At 37.9% G+C, this 25,625-nt stretch overlaps 1 protein-coding gene across 1 annotated transcript in view; it reads left to right on the forward strand.

Moving 5' to 3' along the window:
• The window catches only part of TMEM30A (transmembrane protein 30A), a 36,359-nt gene that overhangs the window by 6,995 nt on the left and 3,739 nt on the right, over positions 1-25,625 (forward strand). Inside the window, exons 2-6 of the mRNA XM_003926317.3 lie at positions 13,634-13,741; positions 16,679-16,786; positions 21,148-21,235; positions 22,250-22,393; positions 23,037-23,243. Coding sequence (XP_003926366.1) covers positions 13,634-13,741; positions 16,679-16,786; positions 21,148-21,235; positions 22,250-22,393; positions 23,037-23,243 — 655 coding nt within the window. The remainder of the gene's footprint in view (positions 1-13,633; positions 13,742-16,678; positions 16,787-21,147; positions 21,236-22,249; positions 22,394-23,036; positions 23,244-25,625) is intronic.

Below are 25,625 nucleotides of genomic sequence, written 5' to 3' on the forward strand. Positions count from 1 at the left end.
CTCAAAATCCTAGACTCAAGCAGCCCTTCCGCCTTGTAACTAGGACTATAGGCGCATGCCACCAGGACTTTTAATTTTTAATTTTTAATTTTTTTGAAGAGTTGGGGTCTTACTTGGTTGTCCAGGCTGGTCTTCGCCTCCTGTGCTCAAGCAGTCCTCTTGCCATGTTCTCCCAGAGCGCTGGGATTACAGGCATTGTTAGCCACCGCGTCTGGCCTTTTTTTAAAAAACATGTATTTTTAGACATGGGCCTTGCTGTCGCCCAGGCTGGAGTGCAGTGGCATGGTCATAGCTCACTGTGGCCTCAAACTCCTAGGTTCAAGTGATCTTGCCTCAGCCTCCCAAGTAGCTGGAATTACAGGTGCAAGCCACTGTGCTTGGCTTAATAGTATTTAATAATAAAACTATTAATAATGACTAACATTTTTTGAAAGTTAACTCTGCTAAGAGTTTTACATACATTATGTTGGTTGATACAGTGACACTTAGACAAGGGTAACATTGTTATTCTCTTCATTTTTTTTTTTTTTGGATGAGGACATTGAATCTGAGATTAAGTCTTCTGCTTAGTCACACAGGTGGAATTCATACTTTAGCCATCTGACCTCTTGTTTTGTTTCCTGTAGGTGCCGACATGTGTTCTCTTTCCATACAATCTGTTTAAAAAGAAGGATCAGTTCTTATTGATAATGTCCGTTTCCATCTCCCGTGAACTTAATTTGCTGCATCTGGAATAAAGAACCAAAAGAGGGAAGGGAGTGAACCATATTGATTTGTGAGAGAAGATTGTTCCAGGCAGAAGAAATAGTAAGAGCATAGGTCCTGAGGAATGTGCTTAGTCAGGTGTTTGAGGAACAACAAAGAGGACATCATGGCTAAAGTAGAGCGGGGAGAATAGTTAGAAGATTAGGGTATTGGGAAGTATTGGGGTGAATATCACATGGACCACTTTTGGCTTCTACACCCGGTTTAATGGGAAGCCATTGAAAAGTTTTGCACAGATAGGTGATATTATTGCACTTATGGCTAAAAAGCATCACTCTGGCCTTGACATGGAGAATATTGCCTAGTGAAGAAGAGTAAAGCAGGGTATTTCTGCTAGGAAAAACCAAAGTATATTTCCTACTCTTGCACACTGCTCAACACTTCTGGCACCACATGTGTGGAGAGTTTTCCCCACATACCATCCAGTTTTGACACCAGATTCTCCAGCACACACCAACGATAATTTCATTAAATTCTGGCACTATTTACCGGGAGATAGTATCAGATCCCACAGGAAAAGGGCTCAGTCCCACAAGACTGCCCCTCACTTCAGATGCCAGTTGCAAGTTCCAGGCTGCAACCTGTATTTCTGGCCCACCTGCTGTAAACTGGGTTTCCATGACTCCCTCCTGGAGTTTGCTTTCTTTGCTAGAGTGACTCACAGAACTCAGGTAAACACTTTACTTATGTTTACCCATTTATTTTAAAGGATATTACACAGGATACAGATGAAGAGCCAGATGGAAGAGATGCAGAGGAAGATCTTTGGGAGAAGGGGTTCCAAGCTTCCGTTTGCTCACTGGGATGCCACACTTCAGGCACTGACACATGTTCAGCTATCTGGAAGCTCTCTGAACCTATGTTTTTGAGTTTTTTGAGTTTTCATGAAGGCTTCATTATGTATGCGTGTTTGATTCATTCATTAACCATTGGTGATCCACTCAATCTTCAGTCACTCTGCCCCGCTGGGACTCAACTTTCAGTTTTTCTCTCCTTCCCAGAGGTTCTGTTCATGCCTTGGTCTCTCTAGTGACCAGCCTCCATCCTGAAGCTATTTAGGGGTCCCCAGCCACCAATAATCTCATTAGCATATACAAGACACTTATCACTTGGAGACCTTAAGAGTTTTAGGAGCTCTGTACCAGGAAACTGGGAGCAGAGATAAAATATGTATTTCTTATTGTAAGTCACAATATCACACAGGGAAACCCGTTAAGAGGCTATTGCAGTAATTCAAGCAAGAGATGATGGTGGTCACAATAGAACAGTTGCAGTAAAAAGCAGTTAGATTTAGGATATATTTGTGAAAGTAGAACTAATATAATTTTCTCATGCAATTGCTATATGGGGGGTAAGAGAAAGTGAAGAATCAAAGATGACTAAGGTATTTTGGCTTGTAACTAGAAGGATGGAGTTGTCATTTTTCAAGATGGGGAAGATTGCAGGAAATTAAGATTTTAAATGTGCTAGTAAGAGGATGTGGTGGAGAAAGCAAGATTAATTGTTCAGTATTTGACTTGTTAGGATGAGATGCCATTAGACATTCAAGATAGGAATATTGAGTAGGCAAACAAATATATGAGTTTAGAGTTCAAGGGGAAGGTTGAGACTAGAGTTACACATTTTGAGAGTTAATCAGCATGGATGATGTATGAAGAGATTGAATGAAATCATAAGAGTGATTTATAGGTCAAAAAAAAGTGAGAAGATCCCTGAGTCACTCCGGTGTTTCGAGTTTGGGGAGATAAGGAGGAACTAGCAAAGGAGACTAAAAAGGAGCGGCCGGTGAGGTAGGACAAAAAACGTGGAAACTGGTTATCCTGAAACCAGTTTCAAAGGAAGAGCATGTGAAAAACATGTCAAATGCTGTTGCTCATGGTTCACAGAAGAGCAGGACTGAGAACTGACCTTTGATATAGTGACATGAAAAGCAGTGGTGAACCTTACCAAGAGTGGCATTACCATCCACAGGGTTTTTCATGCCAGAAACACTGGAAATCAACCTTATTGTATTTGCCCTCGTCTCATCCCTAGACACTAATTTCTGTAGAACTGTAGATTCTACCTTCTCTTTCTTTTGTGAATCTGTCTTCTCTTTTCTATTCTTGCTGCCACTTTATTAAAGTTCTCAACATTTCTCACCTGCATCATTGCAGTGGCATTCTATCTGGCATTCTCTTTAATCTCTGTGCATATTGTTGCCAGTGATTCTTTTTTAAAGGCTAGTCTTAATGTTTCCTTCTCTTATTTAAAATTTCTCCTATGGCTGGTTCCATCTGGCATTCAGTATACTGTTCAAACCCCTTTACATAGAGTGTAATTTTCTTTACAATAGGCTGCTTTATGCTTCTCTAGAGCCTCATATTATTCCTGCCACTCCCCTACCTTATGCTCTAGTCATGGCAAACTACTATAGTTTCTGGAATGTGGCATGCTAATAGTTGACCTGAAATGACCTTCTTTTTCTTATCTATGATGTTTTCAAATGTTGTTTCTATTAACATGAAATGTCTTCCTTGATTCCTCTTTCTCCACGTGGTATATATGCTTCTCTCGGTTTCCAGAAGTACTGGCTTGCAGCTTGCCTTAACACTGGCGTATTATCCTGTAATTACTCATAAATGTGACTTTCCTGCTTGTTTGTAAATTCTTTTCTAGCACCAACAATGTATTTTTCCATTTTGTATTCTCATGCTGTAGACAGTGCCTAGCACCTAACAGGGACTCAGGTTTGAATGAATAAATGAGTGAATGAAACTCAGTCAGTACAATCAGGACATCTTAATGCAGTTTGTTGAGAGTTTATTGGTCATCTGAATGTATTATGGGCTTAAAGGAGTTCTTGAAATTACCCGAGGAAATTATATACTATAAGATCAAACTTGTGTAACTATGATATCCATCCATATCTAACGGCAAAACAAATTTGCCTATTGAAGAGTAATCCAGCAAGTGCTGCTTATTTAACAAACAGGTTAATTGGCAAATGCTGCAGCAAAGAGAAGTGCGTTATTTAAAAAATGTCATAAAATATCTTTTTCTCACCCCCCACACATATTTTTTGAGGCTTATTTTTGAAGAAAGTACTGTTGTACACTTACTAGTTCTGAAAAATTGGAAACCCTAGACCAACTACCAGTTAATCAACTTGTAGTTTAATTTCTAAAATTAATTAAAATGTAAGAATGTTTATGTGACATCATAGCATCTGATAGCATTTTTTATCAGTATGCTGAATGAGTTGGCTTTTGTTCTAAGTGCTCAAACTCATACGATTATATTTAAATTTTAGAAAAGTTTAGAAATCATTTTCTTGATTAAAAAAAAATGTACTTTTTCTTTTCTCTTTAAAAAAACTGGCGTTAGGTCTCAAAGTTTGAACTGTGGTAGAAGCAATGAGAGTGAATTTCAAGTATAGTAAATAAGGAAGAATTTGCAGAACTTGGGGACTAATCTCAAAGATGATACTAAGATTTTTAGCTTGGCTGCTTGGGACAGGAGTGTTAACCACTTATAGTTATCAAAGACCACAGCTGGGTATGAGGTTAAGGGATCCAGTGAACTCTCACTGGTTTTTTTTTTAAGTGTTTAGTGAACCACAACCAAAAAAAAGTTAACGAATGATATACATGTGGCTTGATTTTCCATAGATCACCATGGATTTGAAATAGAGATTGTAGGAGTTTTAAGTGGGAAGGAAGATGTATTCAACCAATTGAGTACATTTAGGGACATAAAAATGTCACTGGAGATAGAGATAAGACCAGTGATGATTTATTTTTTTTATTTTTTTTTTTTGAGACGGAGTTTCGCTCTCGTTACCCAGGCTGGAGTGCAATGGCGCGATCTCGGCTCACCGCAACCTCCGCCTCCTGGGTTCAGGCAATTCTCCTGCCTCAGCCTCCTGAGTAGCTGGGATTACAGGCACGTGCCACCATACCCAGCTAATTTTTTGTATTTTTAGTAGAGACGGGGTTTCACCATGTTGACCAGGATGGTCTCGATCTCTTGACCTCGTGATCCACCCGCCTCGGCCTCCCAGAGTGCTGGGATTACAGGCTTGAGCCACCGCACCCGGCCAGTGATGATTTAGAGGGGGTGGTATAATGGATGGCACCTGATAAAAGGCAGCATGAGACTATTGTTGGGAAGTAATACTGGATACAAAGGCAAAGGCCACTGCTCTGTGAATGTCAGTTATATAACTATACAGACTAGAGTTTCATATGGAAAAGACCATATATTTTCTGAAATACAAAGCTCTACTATATTCATATCAGTTATCTATATCTTTGATCTACCCTGTCCTAAAGCTGAAAGCATAATTAACAAAGCCCTTTTCATCAGTTGTGTCATAAGGAGTTTTTATAATTTGGTTACTTAGTAAGACTTGGTGAGGGGCAAAGTAAAACTTCCTGGTGGGATATACTTTTTATTTATTGTTTGTAGAAATGAGTTAAATGCCATCTATAAAAACTTTTTGTATAGAAATTTGTATTACACAATTTTATTTCAAACTGTAATAGTTACGACGGTTCTGGGATGATGGCTACCAATCATAACAAAGTTGTTTTTAATCTTTATTTTATTTTATTTGGAGTCTTGCTCTGTGGTCCAGGATAAAGTGCAGTGGTGTGATCTCAGCTCACTGCAACCTCCACCTCCTGGGTTTAAGCAATTCTCCTGCCTCACCATATCCAGTAGCTGGGATTACTTTTTGTATTTTTAATAGAGATGGGGTTTCACCATGTTGGCCAGGCTGGTCTTGAACACCTGACCTCAAGTGATCTGCCTGCCAAAGTGCTGGGATTACAGGTGTGAGCCACCATGCCTAATCTTTATTTTAGGTAAAAAACATGAAGATTTGTCAGTACTGTTTAAGCGTTAGCATATTCATAATTGACACCGATTTTATTTTAAAATATATTGTCTTTTAAATTGACATTTATGTTTCAATTACTGTAGGGTACATGTTATTTGAGATAATGAAATGCAGCAGTGTGGGTTAATGGAAAGAACAGCAACTTTGGGCTAGGCGGATCTGATTCTGTTACTGTTATGGGTTGGTTTGTGTTCCCCTACAAGATATGTTAAAATCCTAACTCCTGGTATCTGTGAATGTGACCTTATTTGGAAATGGGGTCCCTATAGCTGTAGTCAAGTTAAGATGAGGTCATTAGGGTGGGCCTGTATCCAGTATGACTGGTGTGCTTATAAGAAGGAAATAGACACAGAAATACGATGATATGAATAGGGAGACATAGACAGAATGCCATGTAACAGTGGAGGCAAAAATGGAGTAATGAAACTTCAAGCCAAAGAACTACAAGGATTGCTGGCCATTGCCAGAAGCTAGGAAGAGGCAAGGATGTTTTCTCCCTACAGTCTCGGAGGGAGTCTGGCCCTGCTGACAACCTTAAATTTAGACTTTTGGCTTCCAGAACTGTGAGAGAATAAACTTTTCTTGATCTAACATATCCAGTTTGTGGTAATTTGCTACAGCAGTGCTAGAAAGCTAATGTAGTCACATACTAGTTATATGGTGTTGGACAGTCACTTAACCTCTGCATCTCACTTTTTTCATATATAAGAGACTAAGAAGAGTTCTGGCATGGAGTAAGTATTTGGAAAATAATTGCTGGCTTTGCTATTGCTCTTCTTTCTTCGAAAACAATTTACATTTATGTATTACCTCATTCATTTATCATTTCCAACTTTGAGACTGTGACTTACTGAGTGGATTAGAAGTAAAACTTTGCCTATGATTCCCATTAGAGTCCCTAATTTATAGAAACACAATAGATTTTATATGACTCAGAATTTTTAGGATATAAATAGTTTTTTTGTAGCTATAAGTTTAGAACTTAGCTTCTGATTATTCTTTTTGAACTGATCTTTACAAAAAGAACTAGAGATGAGTTTTCTGAGGTTCGAAGTAATTTAAATATGGTTGTTTATTTATTTGTTACCCACTTGTATCTGATGACGAAACCCCAGTCGTCATTGCTTTTTAGAGAAATTAGGTTAATCTGGTGTTGTTTGCTCATCTGTATTTTGGCGGAGGGTGTTTTCCTACACTGATGTATTATCTGGTTAATAAAAAGGAAGCATTTTAAGTACTTTTTTTTTCTTTTTGAGACAGAGTCTCGCTCTCTTGCCCAGGCTGCAGTGCAGTGGTGCAATGTTGGATCATTGTAACCTCTGCCACCAGGGTTCAAGCAATTCTCCTGCCTCAGCCTCTGAGTAGATGGGATTACAGGCACACACCACCAGGCCCAACTACTTTTTTTGTATTTTTAGTAGAGGTGGATTTTTGCCATATTGGCCAGGCAGGTCTTGAACTCCTGACCTCAAATGATCGGCCTGCCTCAGCCTCCCAAAGAGTTAAGATTACAGATGTGAGCCACTGCGCATGGCCTGTTTTAAGTACTTCAAAAAATATTGTTCAGTCCTCCAGGATACTGTGCTGCTTTATTGTGTACCCTTCTCTCACTCTCAATATCTATATTCACTTTCTCTCTTATCAGGGTCTGGATTATGCACATTACTTAGTTTACAGTAATACTGACCTCTGTGGAAAACTTAAAATGATATCACTCATTTTTTAGTCTTAGGTAGGAAGCAATGTAGCTACATTACTTCCTCTTAGGCAAGAACATGGACGACTGTTCAACTCTTACAGCCTTCTCTTTTAGCCTGAGATCTCTCAGTGACAGAGCAGAGAACTTTGCTGCTGTGCTGTAACACCAGTGGCATTGATATGACTCATAAAACTAAAGTTACCTGCTTTAGTCACCTAGAGTAGGGCTAATAATGTCATGATCTTCCTAGCCCCTGGCTTATGTCTGCTATACCTATTGTCAGCGGAACAGGCATCTTTGTTGCTTCTAGTGTTTCTGTACCTCATGCAAGTACCAGTATCTTTGGGAAGGGTACGATCTGCTGAAGGTTTCAATGCTACTATTTATTTAGAAATTCTAGAGTAGTGCTGTAATGGTCCTCTCCATAGCTCTGTCCACCTTCTGTTACCTGAGCTTTAAAGCCATACTGCTCTAGCTTATATTGGCTCAAGGTCACAAAAGCTATTCCTTTAGCTTCTACTCAGCAATCTTATTCCAGCCTTCTTTTTCTGAGACCTAAATTTTTATTACTGGTTGCCAATTGTTTTGCAAGTCATTTTATGCATTTGTATAAATAGTATGAGAAATGAGATAATTGGAGAACCTCTGATTTTCAGATTTTTATCTCTAATTTGGAACTTTTAAGTCTAAAATTTGTACTTTTCTGTCTATTCTTGTGTGTATTAAGCTATGCATGCATTGTTAAAAATAAGTAGCTGAGGCTAGGTAATTTATAAAGAAAAGAGGTTTAATTGGCTCATAGTTCTGCAGACTTTACAGGAAGCATGGAGCTGACATATACTTGGCTTCCTTTTGACATCCTGGGGAGGCTTCAGAAAGCTTCCAGTCATAGTGGAAAGCAAAGGGGGAGCAGTCCTGTCACATGGTGAAAGCAGGAACAAGAAAGAGAGAGTGGGTATGAGCGAGCAGGTGTCACACACTTTTAAACAACCAGATTTCATGAGAACTGCTATCATGAGGACAGCACAGTGCGGATGGTGCTGAACCATTCGTGAGAAAACTTCAGCCATAATCCCATCACCTCCCAACAGGCCCCCCTTCCAATACTGAGGATCACAATTTCACCTGTTAATTGTGTGGTGACAAGTATCGAAACTATATCAATGTGCCAAGCCCTCAGTCAAGGATATAGTCTCTCTTTGTACTGTCTTCCTGTTTAACATCTACTCAGCAGCTCTGGTGGAAAAATTTGCTGACTACTAGACTAGGTTGTATTTCTATACCGCCGGCACTTTTTTTTTTTTAATCAAAATATCCATTCTATTTTATTGTTGTTTTCAATGTTAGATACTGAACTCCTAGAGATCAGGTGCTAGGCTGAATCCTCATTGCCAGGACCATAGAGGTACTCATAAATATTAGGTGCATTTTGGGCATTCAGAAAGAAATGAAAGTCCCATTTCCTAAACTCTTTTAATCTGTTTCTATGTAAATATTTCATTATGTTATTCTCCTCAGAACTCTCTTAAGTTCCTTATTTCCTGCAGGACATTTTGACACTCAGGGTTACTTAGCTTTCTGAGGCTTTATTGTCAGCAGCAGTAACCAGCTCTGGGTAGCTCAGACAGGAAAGAAAATATTAAAGGAGGATTGGGCAACTCCCACACAGAATGGATGGGAGTGTAGAGAATCAGGTTTTAAGGCAAGTGGGAAGTCAGGGAGTTTTGAAAGTATGAGCAGTCTGATGCAGATGCCACAGCTGCTGTTGAATTTTTCTTGAAAGACTACTGCTGTGACTGCTCGTTTAATCTCACCCACGCTTTGTTTCCCAGGATTCACTGGTTTATGTGGGAGTGTGTGATTGCTGAGTCTAGCTCTTGTACCTTTACACTGGCTACCCTGGGTTTATGGAGAGGAAGAATCCCTGTCTCCCTTTGGTCTGAAATGGGAGGTGGAGACTTGCATCCTTCCAAAACTCACAATGGACAGTTCCACAAAACTTGGAATTGTAAATGCAAGGCAGCTTAACAACAATAACAGCAAAATAAGTTACAGTGATTCATCAGAGGTTTCTCTTCATTCTTATAATCTGAAGCTCCTGAGTTTGTATGAAAGTTTTCATTTCATGAAAGGGAAAAGATGTTGGCAACAGGCAGGGCTGGTTCAAACTTTTGCTAGAATTACTAGGCTGGATGATTTGGGAAGATTCCTAGATGACAGTTCCCTAGTTGAAGGAAAATAAAAACAAACTTTGCCAGGGTAATTTTATTTTTAAAATGAGATGACGTGTATTAAGTGCTTATAATGCCTGGCACTTAGTATACATTCAATAAACAGTAATCAGTGAAATACAATATATAATTTTGGCTCCAGTTTACCTTCTTAGCTATCTCATTTCTCCTTCCAACATGAAAACTCTCCATAAATCCAAAATGTTTATGCTATTGTTCTTAAATATGCCTTGTGCTTTCCACCTCTTTCTTCTCCATATGCCACCTCTTTTTCTTCCATCTTTCTTTTATGACTCTGTTCAAATCTTTGCTGCTTCTCAGTAAGAAAGAAGTACTGGCCCATCTATTTATTATTGCTCTGTGCCATCCAGTTTGGCACTTAGCATTTTTTGGTAGTTTTCTTGGTATTTATATGTTATCTTTGATAAAGTAGTCTGCTAGAGGGCAAAGGGGGCTATTTTTGGGGAAAAAACAGTTTAGTAGAAGGAACGTAAGGCCTGGAGTCAGAAGTCTTTGGTTCCAGCCTAGCACTAGCTAGGACTTTGGACAAGTTTCTGAATGTGTTCTTTTTATATGAAATGGAGATAACATTATATGATTTTGGTGAGGGTCAGATGAAATATGTGTGTGAAGGAAAAGGCTCTGTAAACTGTATAACGTATAATTGCTTTTGTATGTATCTTGTACCTAATGTCATGCCTTACACATAGGCTTAATATATTAATGATAATGATTTTTTAAACAGTCCTTTCAGATTTTCATGGCATCAAAAGACATGTAATTTTTTTGTACATTTAAAAAAATTGTAATCAGATTGTGATGAAAATGTTATAGGTATCTTTGATTTTGTTCATGTGTAATATTCAGTGAGTACTCTTGGTTCCAATAAAATGTCGTATTGTTTTATTATACTGTTGTGTAATTTATTAGATTTCAAATTCCATCAGATTATTTTTGTTCAGTTAAATAAAGAATATATTTCTTTGTTGAATCACAATTGATGATTTTTCTTGAAGATTTTGCCTTAGAAACTAATTCTAAAGAGAGTGATTTGAGAGGCTTGTGTTCAAAAGTGTACGATATGGGAACAAGTCCAGCTGGCAACTTTTTTTTTTAATGTTTAGATTAGTCTTAGAGGGAGAAAATGTACAGAGATTTTAAAATACAGTTAATTTTTCTGAATGGATTTTTCTTTCGTCTCTCCAACATCATAAAAGTTGGTATTTTAGTGGCAAATTATTTATGAATAGGCCCCGGATACATAGCTGTGACCCAACAGGTCTGGGGAAAGATTCCATAGGATTTGCCTCTCTTCATTTAGGAGACTTGTGATTTTATTTTATTTGTTTTAATTATATGACTAGCTCTTGTTAGATTTTGCAGTGAAAGAAAATTTTCTCTAAACAATTTCATTGGTAAACAAATAAGCTTTGATATTTCTACAGGAGGTTATATAGGAATTTGACAAAACCAAGTTTTGTTAAGCAAATGTATAATTTTTAAAAAGCAACTAAATTTTACACCTTACCAAGGAGGACATACAGTGTCTTAATCAGCTGGGTGATACCTTCCATTGGGTGGGTTAAGCAACCAACATTTATTTCTTGTAGTTCTGGAGCTGGGAAGTCCAAGGTGAAGGTACTGGTAGATTCAGCTCCTAATGAGGGCTCTTTACAGGCTTGTAGATGGCTGCCTTCTTCCTTTGTCCTCAGATGATAGAGACTGAGAGAGCTGTGGTCTTTTTTCCTCTTCTTGCAAGCACACCAATCCCATCATAGGGGCTCCAACATCATGACCTCACCTAAATCTGACTACCTCCCCAAGGCTCCTTCTCTAAATACCATTAAACTGGTGGTTAGAGCTTCAACATAGGACATTTGAGGGGTGACAAACATTCAGTTCATAACATTCAGGCAGCAAGTAAGCATATAAAAATGCTCAACATCATATATCAATAGAGAATTGCAAGTTGCAACAACAATGACATGTTACCACATGCTAGTGGAATGGTGAAAATGTGAAACTGACACCACCAAATGCTGTGGAGCAACAGGAATTATGATGGAATGCAAAATGGTACAGCTCCTTTGAAAGTCAATTCGGCAGTTTCTTACAAAAGTAAACGTACTCTTACTATATGACCCAGCAGTCGCACACCTTGTGTTTACCTAAGTGGGCTGAAAACTTATGACCATACAAAACCTGCACATGGATGTTTAAAAGCTTTATTCATAATTTTGGTAACTTGGAAGCAACCAAGATGTCCTTTAGTAGATATACAAATCAATAAACTGTGGCACATCTAGACAGTGTGTATTATTTATTGCTAAAAATAAATGAACTATAAACCCATGAAAAGATGTATAAAATCTTAAATGCATATTACTAAGTGAAAGAAACCAATCTGAAAAGGGCACATACAGTATGATTTCATTTATAACATTCTGAAAAAGACAAAACTATGGAGACAGTAAAAAGATAGTCCTTTCCAGGGGTTAGCAGGGAGAGGGATAAATAGAATACAGGGTTTTTTTTTTTTTTTTTTAGGACAGAGAGACTATTCTGTATGATAACATAATGGTGGATACTCATTATACATTGTCAAAATCCATAGAATATACACCAAGTGTGAACCATAATGTGAACTGTGGGCTTTGGATAATGGTGATGTGTCAATGTAGCTTCGTCAGTTGTAGCAGTGTACCACTGTGGTGTGAGATGTTGATAGTGGGGGAAGTTATATGTGTGTCTGACGCTGAGGGTATATAGGAACTCTGTACTTGGTTCAGTTTTGCTGTGAACCTTAAACTAGAAAAAGTATTCTATTAAAAATGTGTATAGTGGTGGGAAAAAAAAGGCTTTCAATTTAGCCATCAGGCCAGATCTTCTGACATCAACCAGTATACTGCAATTCAATTCTGGCACTAACCACCCTGAATTAGTATCAGATTCCACAGTTTGAAGGGCGTGGTCCCTAACAAGACCATCCTCCATTTCAGACACCAGCTGCAAGTCAAGTTCCCAGGCCACCCCATACTACTTGTCAACTGACTCCAAATCCAGGGGGTTCCCAGACCCTTCTCAATACCTCTCCATAAGATTTCCCTCGCATCAGATGCCATTTGCAAGTTCGGGGATCTCCAGGTCACCCATATTTCTGACGAACTGACTATGTATTTAGAGAGGTTCCTAGAAGACACATATAGCAAGGTCTAGACCGTCTTGAATGCAGAGCTGTTAGCCCTCTCCCTGTATACTTAGAGCACATAGCCCTCCCAGCACATCAGTGGATTCACCAACCAGAAAGCTCTTCTTCACTTCAGTGTCTAGAGTTTCTTTTGGGACTTCATGATGTAGGCTTGATTGATTGAACATTGACCAATTGATTGAACTAAATTTTTAGCCCCACTTTCCTCCTAAGAGGTTGGGCTGGGCCAAAGGCCCCTAATCACACAATTAGTCTTTCTGGTGACTAGCTGCTATTTTGAGCCCTCTTGTTAACAGAAATCCTGGTGTGAATCAAGGGGCTTATGAATAACAAAGATCCTTTTATCACCTGGGAAATTCCAAACATGAAGCTGCTTGCCAGGAGCAGACAAATTCAACATCAGGTGTTGGAAAAATAGTAGCTCTTGATAACGTAGTTTTTTTCAAAAGTGTATCATGGAAAGCTGAGGTGGCCGAGAAGTATTTTAGATTGAAAGATTTAAGAGGAAAAGCTGATTTACTGATCTCTGTTAATGTAGTATTTTAATAGTTTAGCTGTTTTAGCTATTAATATTTATCATGCAATTTTGAATTTTATTTGTATAAATATATTTCTTTGATAAAAAGAAGCAAAGAATACTTGGAAAGATCAGCCAGTAGAACAACAGAGGACCCTTTCCAGTTTTTACTGACTCACACTGTTAAAACAGATGACCTTAAAAACAGTTTTTGTCTGGGCTCTAGGTTGCTTCATTGGACTTAATTTTTCTTTTAATAGCAAGTTATTTCAGAGTGTTTTAGGTATCCACTTTCTCTAAGGAAGTACTTAGTTATATTTTTCTCTTGCAGATTGATTATACCGGAACAGAGCCTTCCAGTCCCTGCAATAAATGTTTATCTCCGGATGTGACACCTTGCATTTGTACCATCAACTTCACACTGGAAAAGTCATTTGAGGTCTGTGTTTTCAAGTAATGTGCTAGAAAAGCCATGCTTTAAAAAAATACTGATATGGTACTAAATGTCTTTTACTCTAGGAATTTTCTTTTTATAGAGAAGTCACTTTAATTTGCTGGAGTTCATAGGCTTTTGAGGGAGATTGTTTTATATGTTTGGCTGTTGGATTTTGTTGTCTGTTAATTAAATATGTTTATTTTAATGTTTCCTTTTAGTTAGTACTTTGTAGACAAAATTTAAGACCTTGTATTTTTTCCTTTTACTAGATAATTTTATGAATGTACAAATACATTTTATATTGTTATATATACTTGTATTTTTAAAATTATTGCTCAAATAGATTTGCATACTTAAAATACTAAAGCAAGCTTTACTTCAGATAATAAATACTACTTCTCCCATTACTTAATTGAATTATTTTTATGACACATGAAACATTATAAAAAATGCACTTATTAAAACCTTATTGACCATTTATATTTTTATAAGTAGTTAGAAATCCATCTGTTTGCATTTACACTGATTCTAAGCACATGCCAAAGGACATAAACATTCAAAAAAGGCATGAAAAGACCTCTTTATACTCTCCTGTGCCTGAAAATTGAGCTTAAAATAATTATTCTTTAGAGAGCAAAGCTGCCAACCTTTTAGATTGCCAACCTTTTAGATTTTCTGCACGTAAGATTTTCTGAAGTGATGACATTAATGGTCCCTAGTAGTTGGTTGCCATCTAGTGGTTATAGATGCTCTTGCACTGAGATAAAGGACAGGATAAATACTGCCTTTGAATAAAACATGAAAACAAATGTGGTAGAAGACAAATATAATTATTTAACTTGGTTTCAGCAGAGATTAGACATTTAAAGCATCTTTACAAGTCCATGATTTCTAAACGTGATAGGCATACAATAAAGATGCAATAAGTTGGCTGGGCTTGGTGGTGGCTCATGCCAGCACTTTCAGAGGCAGAGGTGGGTGGATCACCTGAGGTTAGGAGCTTGAGACCAGCCTGGCCAACACGGTGAAACCCTGTCTCTACTAAAAATGTAAAAATTAGCCGGACGTGTGGCAGGCGCCTCTAATTCCAGCTACTCAGGAGGCTGAGGCAGGAGAATCACTTGAACCTGATTCAAGCAGAAAGATTGCACCATTGTACTCCAGCCTGGACAAGAGCGACATTTCATCTCAAAAACAACAACAACAACAACAACAACAACAACAACAACAAAAGATGCAATAAGTTCTGCTTTTGTCAGAACAGTCATAATTGAAGAAATGAGAGATTAGTAGTGATAGAGAAGCTCCATTAGTTTTCTCTCCCATTCAAAAAGCACTTCAGAACTTGTTTTTTGCAAAGGCAGTCAACACTTCAGAACTTGTTTTTTGCAAAGGCAGTCAACCTCAAATTCATTCTCTTGTGAATTGTGTGTTTCTTCACAAGCTCCCATGTTGAGTTGGACTAAACTGTTTTCGGAGAACTTCAGTTAGGTTATTTTGTCTCAGTATTCATTCAAAGAATCTATTTTTCAGTTTACAAATTGAATTTACTGTACTGAATCTTGAGGTAATACTTCCTTTTAAAAAAGAATATTAATTGTCTCCATTTCTGTGATGTAACTTTGATATTCCCTCCCTTCCACAAAAAGGTTTCTATGTAAATATTTTCTTCATATAGAATGGGAAAATTTGCATGGTTTGACATTGAAAGTCAAGCATTAAATGAATGATAGTGTATATGAAAACAGCAAATCAAATGAAATATAATGTTACTGAATTACTTTTAATTAAGGATAAGAATATAGAAAATAGAGGTAGCAACCAGAAAGGAGAAAATAGCTTAATGTATGCTACTTCTAAAAATTTTTTTTTTTTTTTTGAGATGGAGTTTCGCTCTTGTTACCCAGGCTGGAGTGCAATGGCGTGATCTTGGCTCACTGCAACCTCCGCCTCCTGGGTTCAAGCAATTCTCCTGCCTCAGCCTCCAGAGTAGCTGGGATTACAGGCGTGCGCCACCATGCCCAGCTAATTTTTGTATTTTTAGTAGACACGAGGTTTCACCATGTTGACCAGGATGGTCTCGATCTCTTGACCTCGTCATCCACCCGCCTCAGCCTCCCACAGTGCTGGGATTACAGGCGTGAGCCACCGCGCTCGGCACTTCTAAAAATGTTAATCATTTAAGATGGCTTCTTAGCGTCTTCTAAGTAACTGTAATGTATATAGGTTGCCCTTCTTTCCCAGGTTATTTCAATGTTGGCTCTGTTAAATACATTTCTTTTCTTGATTACTATAAAGTGGCTCATTATCATAGAGATTCTACTAATTAGTAGTTTATTAACTCATAATATTACATAGTATCCTATTGAGGAATTTATTATATCCCAATTCAAGTTCAGAATTCACTTGTACAAAAAAATGAAAGTTTCAGCTGGACATTGTACTATAAGCCTGTAATGCACACCTTCCAGCTTTTAGGGACAGAGGTGGGAAAATAGCTCCAGCTGGGAATTCAGGGCCAGCCTGGGCAACATAGCAAGACTCCAGTCTCTGGGGGAAAAAAAACCAAGTTTGACCATTATTACTTGGAAAAGTTGATACTAACTGGGTGAATATCAGTTTGAATTAGAGAAAATTTTAAATTGAAGGTAGCTCAAAGTAGGCTAATAGATTCCTTGAAGATTCTTTCTAAATGTAAATAGTACTTCTTTGATATCTTTAAGGATAGTTTTAAAGTTTACTTGTGGATTTTTGTAAAATACTTTCTTTGACCTTATTTGTTGTTTTTCCATTTTAGATTGCTAAGTACTGGTAGAATTTACCTCACACTACCTATCACAAATTACAAACTAATAAAGTTCAAATTACATAGCTTTTATGTACACATGCAATACGCTTATACAAAAGTTTTTACCTGAAATTTTTTTCCTGTTTCTCTAGGGCAATGTGTTTATGTATTATGGACTGTCTAATTTCTATCAAAACCATCGTCGTTATGTGAAATCACGAGATGATAGTCAACTGAATGGAGATGCTAGTGCTTTGCTTGTAAGTAAAATGATAAATATTAAAATATGCTATCTATAAGAATATGTAGTATCTGTTCAGTTAGAATTGTTAGGATGAAATTAAAGTGCTATAATTTATAGTTTGTATAGTGAGGATTTTTAGTTAAAATATTTTTCCTGGAATTTGCAGAGATGCACTGATGCCCAGCCTGGTTTGGAAATCTGTGGATTAGAGGATCTTAGTTTCTTTACTGTTGTTCAGTTTTCTGTAGTAGTGGCTAGTGCCTAAGTTTTTTTGGTGGGGGGTGGAGAAGATGGAGGCTCACTTCGTCTCGAAGGCTGGAGCACAGTGGCACGATCTTGGCTCACTGCTGCCTCTACCTCCCAGGTTCAAGTGATTCTCCTGCCTCAGCCTCCTGAGTAGCTGGGATACCAGTCATACACCACCATGCCTGGCTAATTTTTGTATTTTCAGTAGAGACGGGGTTGTGCCCTGTTGGCCTGGTTGGTCTCAATCTCTAGACCTCAGGTGATCCACCTGCCTCGGCGACCCAGAGTGCTGGGATTACAGGTGTGAGCCACCACACCCAGCCCTAAGTATTTTATGTTTCGGTTGCCAATGCAGCAAACATTCAGAGGCCCAGAGCAATTTAGGGTTTCTTAGAATTGGTGAATCTCTTAGAATACAATTTAGGACTCTTATCGTGAGCAGCATGGGTTTGGTAAATGTAAAATATAACTGTTCTAGGTTATCCTGATTGGTTTTATTGCTGATCATCAGTTCCTGATGTTGGAAATAAGAGCTCGGAGTCACAAAGGAAACGAGCACTTAGGCAAAAAGTTTTGTCATCAAGGCTATTTACTTCTGCAGAAGGGTGCTGCCTGCATCAATCACGATGGCAAGAGCACATTGAACAAAGGAGGGAAGGGGTTTTTATCCCCTTGCTTCTGTGTCTTATCCCCATTGGTTGTGTGTCTGGTCCCCATTGGTTGTGTGTCTTATCCCCATTGGTTGTGTGTCTTATCCCCATTGGTTCTGTGTCTGGTCCTTGCTTCTGTGTCTTATCCCCATTGGTTGAGGTCAGACTGCACAATCTAAACTAATCCTGACTGGCTATAATAAACAGAGGAGGGGTGTGGGTTACAGTGGTGGGAAGGGCCATTGTGGTGGGATGGGTATTTTACAGAGCAGGTAATTAGGAGCAGGAAAATACAAGGAAGTTGATCTTAAGAACAAAGAACAAGCAAGTTAACAAGCCAGATATGTGAAGAGAAACTTACTGTATCTGACACTGATACATGGTATTTTAAGCAATACCAGACTGCTTAAAGATTCCTTGGTATACACAGGGTTCTGGTTAGGCCTATGATATTTTGAATCTGTGTGGGGTTTATTCCATAGGATCCAGTTGTTAGCACTCAAATCCGGAGAAGTTGATGTACTGTGAGATATACCAAGTTTCTAGACCTTACTCAATATGTTTGTTGGGATTATAGATTCTGTGTATTCCAAAACCCCAGAAACCGTGGCTGATTTACAGTTATTTTATTTATATACATGGTCTTCATTGGGGGTAAAGGGAACTGAAACTGATTGTTTTCTTGCAAACTGTAAGCCAAGATTTTAGGCCAGACCAGGAATTGATCAACTTTTTCTGTAGAGGGCCAGGCATTATGTGTAAGGCCCTTTATAATCTGGCATCAGCCTCATTATCTTATATACTATGTTTAGTATATTAAACAAGGCCTGGCTGCCTTGGGCCTTGTTTGCTGCTCCCTAACCATGCATTGTAACACAAGTAATCTGCTCATCTTGCCATTTAGCATTTTGTTTACTTAGAACAGGCGTCCTCAAACTTTTTACACAGGGGGCCAATTCACTGTCCCTCAGACCGTTGGAGGGCCGCCATATACTGTGCTCCTCTCACTGACCACCAATGAAAGAGGTGCCCCTTCCTGAAGTGCGGCGGGGGGCCGGATAAATGGCCTCAAGGGGCTGCATGTGGCCTGCGGACCGTAGTTAGGGGACGCTTGGCTTAGAATGTCATTTTTACTCTTTCCCTGGAGGTCTTGTCTTCCTTCTCAAGGCCTGCTGTTTTTCTGAATGCCCTTTGATGGAAAAATATGCTTCTTTACAAGTATTTACTTCATTTGGTTTTTGTTCCAAGTCACTATCACTTTTTGCTGTGATAAACAAATTGTGTCTCACATCATCCAGTCCTGCCCCTTCTTTCCAGGCCATTCTCCTCATAGCAGCTGTAGTGATGTTTTTAAAGTATAAATATTATTTCCTTAACTAAAATCTTTCAGTGGTCATATTAGTACTTGGAGTAAAATCTCCGAATGATCTGAGCTATGTGTAATCCTGTAATCTCATCACGTATCATCCTCCCTCTTGGCATGCTCCAGCTACATTCACCATTACCTTTACAGAAACAGTTCTTCTTTAGTGGCATGTGCTATTCTCTTTGCTTACAACTCTCTTATGTCTTCTTTCATATGGCTGGCTCCTGCTCTTTTTATGTCTTAACTTAAATGATACCTACTCCATAGTCAAGCATAGATTCTAAAGCAGCTCCTCCTATTCTCTTTCTATTAAATACTCACACAACTTCTTCATAACACTTACGGTAATTTGTAATTGCATGTTTGCTTATCTGTTGTCTTTCTTTCCAGCTATACTGTAAGCCCATGAGTGCTGGGAACATGACTTTTTAAAATCACTATTTACCAAGTGCCTGGCTAGTGCTTTTACATGGAAGGCATATAATAAATATTTGCTGAATGAATATAGACATCTTCATCATGGTTCTTATTTCGTGTGATAGTTGGTTTCATAAGGGTCTGCTTTCTCTATAATACTTGGAGTTGCTTAAAAGTAGGGATTGTATTCTTTTCATTTTTCTGCTTTTAGCATCTAGTATGGTACATGCTGCATATTAGGTACTCATCAAATAGCTTTTTTTTGGTTTTTTTTTTTTTTTTTTTTTGGTTTTTTTTTGAGGCAGGGTTGACTTTTTCACCTAGGCTGGAGTGCAATGGCATGATCTCCCCTCACTGCAACCCTTGCCTCTTGGACTCAACAAACCACCCACCTCAGCCTCCCAAGTAGTTGGGACTAAAGGCACATGCCACCATGCCCAGCTAATTTTTTGTATTTTTGTAGAGACGGTGTTTCACATGTTGCCCAGGCTGATCTTGAGCACCTGGACTCAAGGGATCCTCCTGACTTGACCTCCCAAAGTGCTGGAATTACAGGCACGAGCTGCTGCACCGGGCCCTCATCAAATGGCTTTTGTAAGCCAGTTAATGCAAAGTACTTAGCATTGTTTGGTTTAGTACCGGACACATAGGTGGCAAATAATATTTTCCATTTTTTTAAAACTTCCTTAAGAATTTAGTGCCTGGCAGATATATTTGCTGTTAATAGCTTTATCAATACAGATAGTATAGGGAACAAAAAGCTGAGAAGTCAAATATTGAAGAGACTTTATGAGATACCTGCCACAGGCTTCCTTAGCTTATCTTCCTTTCTTATCTTTTCCATTGACATGATTGCTTTTTTCCAGTTCAGATGACGTGGGGAATATAGATACAAGTCAAGGTTAGCTGTTAATGAAGTAGTTCTAAGAGGTCTAATTAGGGTCTCCTTAATTTCAAATTGAGATTATTGTGGTAAGCTTATGCGTTCTGAGACATGGCTTAATGTGGTGGGAAGGTCCCAGCTCAGACACTTAACCTCAGACTTGATACCATCTCTAGTTGAATCCCATAACTGCCGCATCTCTTTGAGATCCTTAGTAGGGACTAATTTAAAACCAAATCTGGAGCCAGGCAAATGTTCTGCCTTGTCAGCATTTTTGCTTTTCTTGTATAATTTAAAGATCAGTATTTTCTAGGAATCTGCAGTAGACTACTTCCTTCCTTTCTTATATATAGGATTTAACCCCAAATCACAACATTTGAGTTTGTAAAGTTGGACATGTTTATTTTGGGAGGCCCAGTTAAATTAAAGGAATTGCCCAAGGAGCTAGCACCTCTAGTCTCTTTAGTTCCGGTTTAAGATTTTCTTTGTTATATCACACTGGATTGGCAATAGACCATTTCTTAATTTTTCTTGGGTGGAAAATCCTTTGTGGTAAGATGTTTATTTGATACATGTGTATATGACAAAACATATGCAAGTAAAGATTATATTAAAAAGGTAAGGCGGTAATGTTAAGAATACATTTTGAAGATTTAAATGTGGTGTTATTTATAGCCTACTTACATTGCAGACCTATGTATTACAAGTGAGAAAAATAAAGGTGTTGAATTCTTAATCAGTAATTTAGGGATAGCTCATAGTTCTTCTAGAGGTCTGGATAATAATTTCTCTCCTCTTTTCCTTCTAAAAACCAGAATCCCAGTAAGGAATGTGAGCCTTATCGAAGAAATGAAGACAAACCAATTGCTCCTTGTGGAGCTATTGCCAACAGCATGTTTAATGGTATGATATAGATACAAATATAGACATATATAATTAGGACAGTTTGCATAATTTCATTACAGATTTGATAGTTTAGTAAACATGAATAAAATTGAGAAACAAACATTTAAGACATAAGTTGAGTATTGAATGGGGTATTATAATGCTTTGTGATTTTGTTTTGAGCATACTTACATTTTAGGATGGATTTCTGTCTCTGAGAAGAAAGAAGCAGAAACATTATCCTAACCTTCCTATTTCATATAACTTAAAATAAAAGTCAGGCTGACCTTCCCACTGACTTTATTTTTGTCATTGAAAAGGAGCTATAGTTGATTATTTAGAGCAGCACTGTCTGATAGAAATAAAATGTGAGCTGTAAATAAAAGTCCTGGAGGTAATTTTAAATTTTCTAATAGTCATATTTAAAACTGTATAAAGAAACAAGTGAAATTAATTTTAGTAATACATTTTAACACAGCATATCCAAGGTATTACCGTTTCAGCATATAATACTATATAAAAGTTGAGATGCTTCATATTCTAATTTTTTGTACTAAGTCTTTGATATCTGATGTGTATTGTGCACTTACAGAACATACTCATTTGGACCAACCATATTTCAAGGACTCCGTAGCCCCGTGTGCCTAGTGGCTGTTGTATTACACAATGTAGGCAGAGAAATAGATCAGCAAGAAGCTATTAGAGATGCATTATTGAAAGGAAGGAAGGAAAGGCAGATTTACCTTGCAATTATAGTTGGGTTAATATTAAAACATTTAATCTTAGTGCATGTCAGCTAGTCATGTGGGTAAGTGAATTAGAACTCTGTTAAGGGGAGAGAAAAGTCCTTCTAGAATTCTAAAGTTACCATAGTTAATCCACATAGGAATCAATAACAGATGTGTATCATATGCCTACTCTGTCACAACCACTTTTGGAAGCAAATATCAGATCTTTATTTCTCATAGAGTTAAGCAGATGCCATAAGTTTTCAAGAGATGTTTAGTAATGTCTTCCTTTTCTTGTGTTTAGATACATTAGAATTGTTTCTCATTGGCAATGATTCTTATCCTATGCCCATCGCTTTGAAAAAGAAAGGTATTGCTTGGTGGACAGATAAAAATGTGAAATTCAGAAATCCCCCTGGAGGAGACAACCTAGAAGAACGATTTAAAGGTAAACTATTCCTAATATCCCTTAAAAAAAAAAAAAATAGGAGTTTTTTGTTTTTTGTTTTTTGTTTTCAGATGGAGTCTCACTCTGTTGCCAGACTGGAGTGCAGTGGCACAATCTTGGCTCACTGCATCCTCTGCCTCTCAGGTTCAAGTGAACCTCCTGCCTCAGTGTCCCAAGTAGCTGGGACTACAGGCACATGCCACCACACCCAGCTAGTTTTTTGTATTTTTAGTAGAGAACGGGGTTCTCTTGATGTTGTGGTCCGCCCACCTTGGCCTCCCAAAGTGCTGGGATTACAGGCATGAGCCACTGTGCCCGGCCATAAATTAGGAGTTTTACTGAAGTATTTTAAATTTTCTCTTTTTAGAATCTTAAAGTTTATGCTTCGAAAAACAGTTTTTCTTTCGTCAGATTCATACCAAGTTAGTTAAATGTACTGAAATTCTAAAGGAAATGTATACTTTTAATTATGAATTCAGTTTCTGTGGTGTCTTATAAGCATTTCAGTTTTAATATTTTAAAATTGCAGCAAAGCTTCTTTTGAATAAACCCTTATTTATTATCCAAATTTATTTGTTTCCCTGCCACTTTAATTGCATAATGTAATATTTTATCTCCTCATCTCTTCCCCATTCCTTTTAAGGTACAACAAAGCCTGTGAACTGGCTTAAACCAGTTTACATGCTAGATTCGGAGGCAGATAATAATGGATTCATAAATGAGGATTTTATTGTTTGGATGCGTACTGCAGCATTACCTACTTTTCGCAAGTTATATCGTCTTATAGAACGGAAAAGTGATTTACACCCAACATTACCAGCTGGCCGATACTATTTGAATATCACATACAGTATCCTTTTTTGGCTAGGTATACAGATTCATAGAGCTTAAAAGGAGTCTTGTCCAACCATTTATCTGTTGTGTGTCATATTTGTGCTTTAGTTTTGGTCTCTGTGTTTTTACAGACGTATGTGTGGTATATATGAGAATGTATTTTTAAATTTGTATCTTCTAGAAATGTCTTCAATTTGCATATACTTGGTACTAGTGTTTGAAGCATGTTGTTTGGTAAAATTACTTAAAATGTAGGTGTTTAATTTATTAACAACCTAGATATTTTTACAAGGGAGATTGTTATTGGACTTAAGGTAAAGGCCAATAAGTGTACCTAAAACTAAGTGTTGAGTGGTACTGGGCTGTTTTAATATATATTTTTAGATAGTAAAAAATCAATGGATGTGTCGATTTATATCAATGTAATTGTTAATGATTTTGATCTATTGATAGTATCAAAACATGGTATTATTAGCTGTATTTTTCCACATTAATAAGTTCACATTCAGTGATGATAAATACATTTATTCCACTCTATGTGTTAATACTGTGCTGAGTATTTTCCACTCATTATTTAATTCAGGCAGCAGCATATCTCCCTATTATAGACCAGAATATAGAAACGTTGAGCACTTAGGTAACTTACCTGACATTACACAGGTAATGATAATAAGAGTTGGGGTTCATAACCAGGCTGTTGACTCTAAAGGCCATAGTTTTACTCTCAGCTGCCAACATAGGCAGCATCTCAGCTAGTTCACTCAGTTACACCAACTCATATCTGCATATATACAGTCTTTTTTAGAAGGAAAATGGTAATTTCTTTTATTCTAAACAATCTTTGCATCTTTTAATCTAGAGCCTATATTTTACATACACTGTGAGTGAAGAGATTTTCCAGTATTAGAATCTTAAATGTTTGCTGATTTTTGCATTTTTAATTTTCATAATCCCAATGAGTCATAATCCAAATGCATTTTGGTTTTTAAATGGATTAGTAAATGGTTAAATTAATAGACCCAATTTCAAGATAAGGTTTTTTTAGATTCTAGTCCCTTGATGTTGCACTTGAATACAAAAGTAAATATGGCCTGCTATGGCAGCTGAAAGTGACCCAAATTTTTGAAACTAAATCCACATTGGAGCAATTTTGGACAGACGGACCCAGTTTGAGTGCTGATAGAAAGTACATTATGCTGAGGAGGCAGTCAAACTAGAGAGCTGTTAAAATTAGCACCCAGAAGATCTTCAGAGAGTAAGGGCAAATTTAGCAACCTGTAGCCTAGAGCACAATGAAGGAAAGTCTGTGGAGCACTGAGGAATTCTTAGTTGACAGACGATTTCCATACAGGAAGTCTGCAGCAGGGTCCCAACTTTGAAAGAACTATTTAAAGGAATGCGTGGTATATCGCAGATTGAGAGGACTTGGTAAGACAGGAATTTGGACCTGCAAAACACCAAGGATTAATTATCAAAATTAGGTATAAAGTGGTAATTAAATACCAGCATGAAGACAGAAGCCTGTTTCTTTCAGGTTGGGAGAGCCTAGCATGGGTAATTTGATACTGTATCCCACAGAATGTTGGGTTAGCTAGAGCCCTTCAGATCATTCCTGCCTTAGTTTAGGGTTGATTTAAGAAGTTAGAACTGAACCTGCCATTTGGAGTTAGGGACCTATAGGGACCCATCTATGGGGATGGAAAGCTGAAGAAACTAGAGAAACAGATAGGGCCTAACCCTAGACCCAAAAGATGCTTTTGAAAAAGTTGTAAACTTTTTGCATGGAGACTTGCAAAAGTCTTCCTCTGTTTTCTTCTCTACCTTATCTCTTTTTTTTTTTTTTTTTTTTTTTGAGATGGAGTTTCGCTCTTGTTACCCAGGCTGGAGTGCAATGGCGCGATCTCGGCTCACCACAACCTCCGCCTCCTGGGTTCAGGCCTCAGCCTCCCGAGTAGCTGGGATTACAGGCACACGCCACCATGCCCAGCTAATTTTTTGTATTTTTAGTAGAGTTGGGGTTTCACCATGTTGACCAGGATGGTCTTGATCTCTTGTACTCGTGGTCCACCTGCCTCAGCCTCCCGAAGTGCTGGGATTACAGATGTGAGCCCCTGCGCCCGGCCGCTACCTTATCTCTTGCAAAATCTTAGAACTGGTTTATGTAGATAATTCATCTAGTACACAGGTGCCCTATTTCCTAAATCTCCTTAACAACCCACCCTTCACTTCCACTGTTTTAGCTGTCAGCCGTGTCCCAGTGTGAGTTTTGCCATTGCTCTAACATCAGCAAGTTAAAACTTTGTTATCAGGCTTTTTGACCTTTTGGCCAGAGCCTTTTCATAGTCTTGTAACTGCACTCTTGCTTCATGGGCTCTTTGAGCTCACAGAGACTTCTAGT

Source organism: Saimiri boliviensis, chromosome 4 (genome assembly GCF_048565385.1).
Source record: "Saimiri boliviensis isolate mSaiBol1 chromosome 4, mSaiBol1.pri, whole genome shotgun sequence".
Lineage (NCBI taxonomy): Eukaryota > Metazoa > Chordata > Mammalia > Primates > Cebidae > Saimiri > Saimiri boliviensis.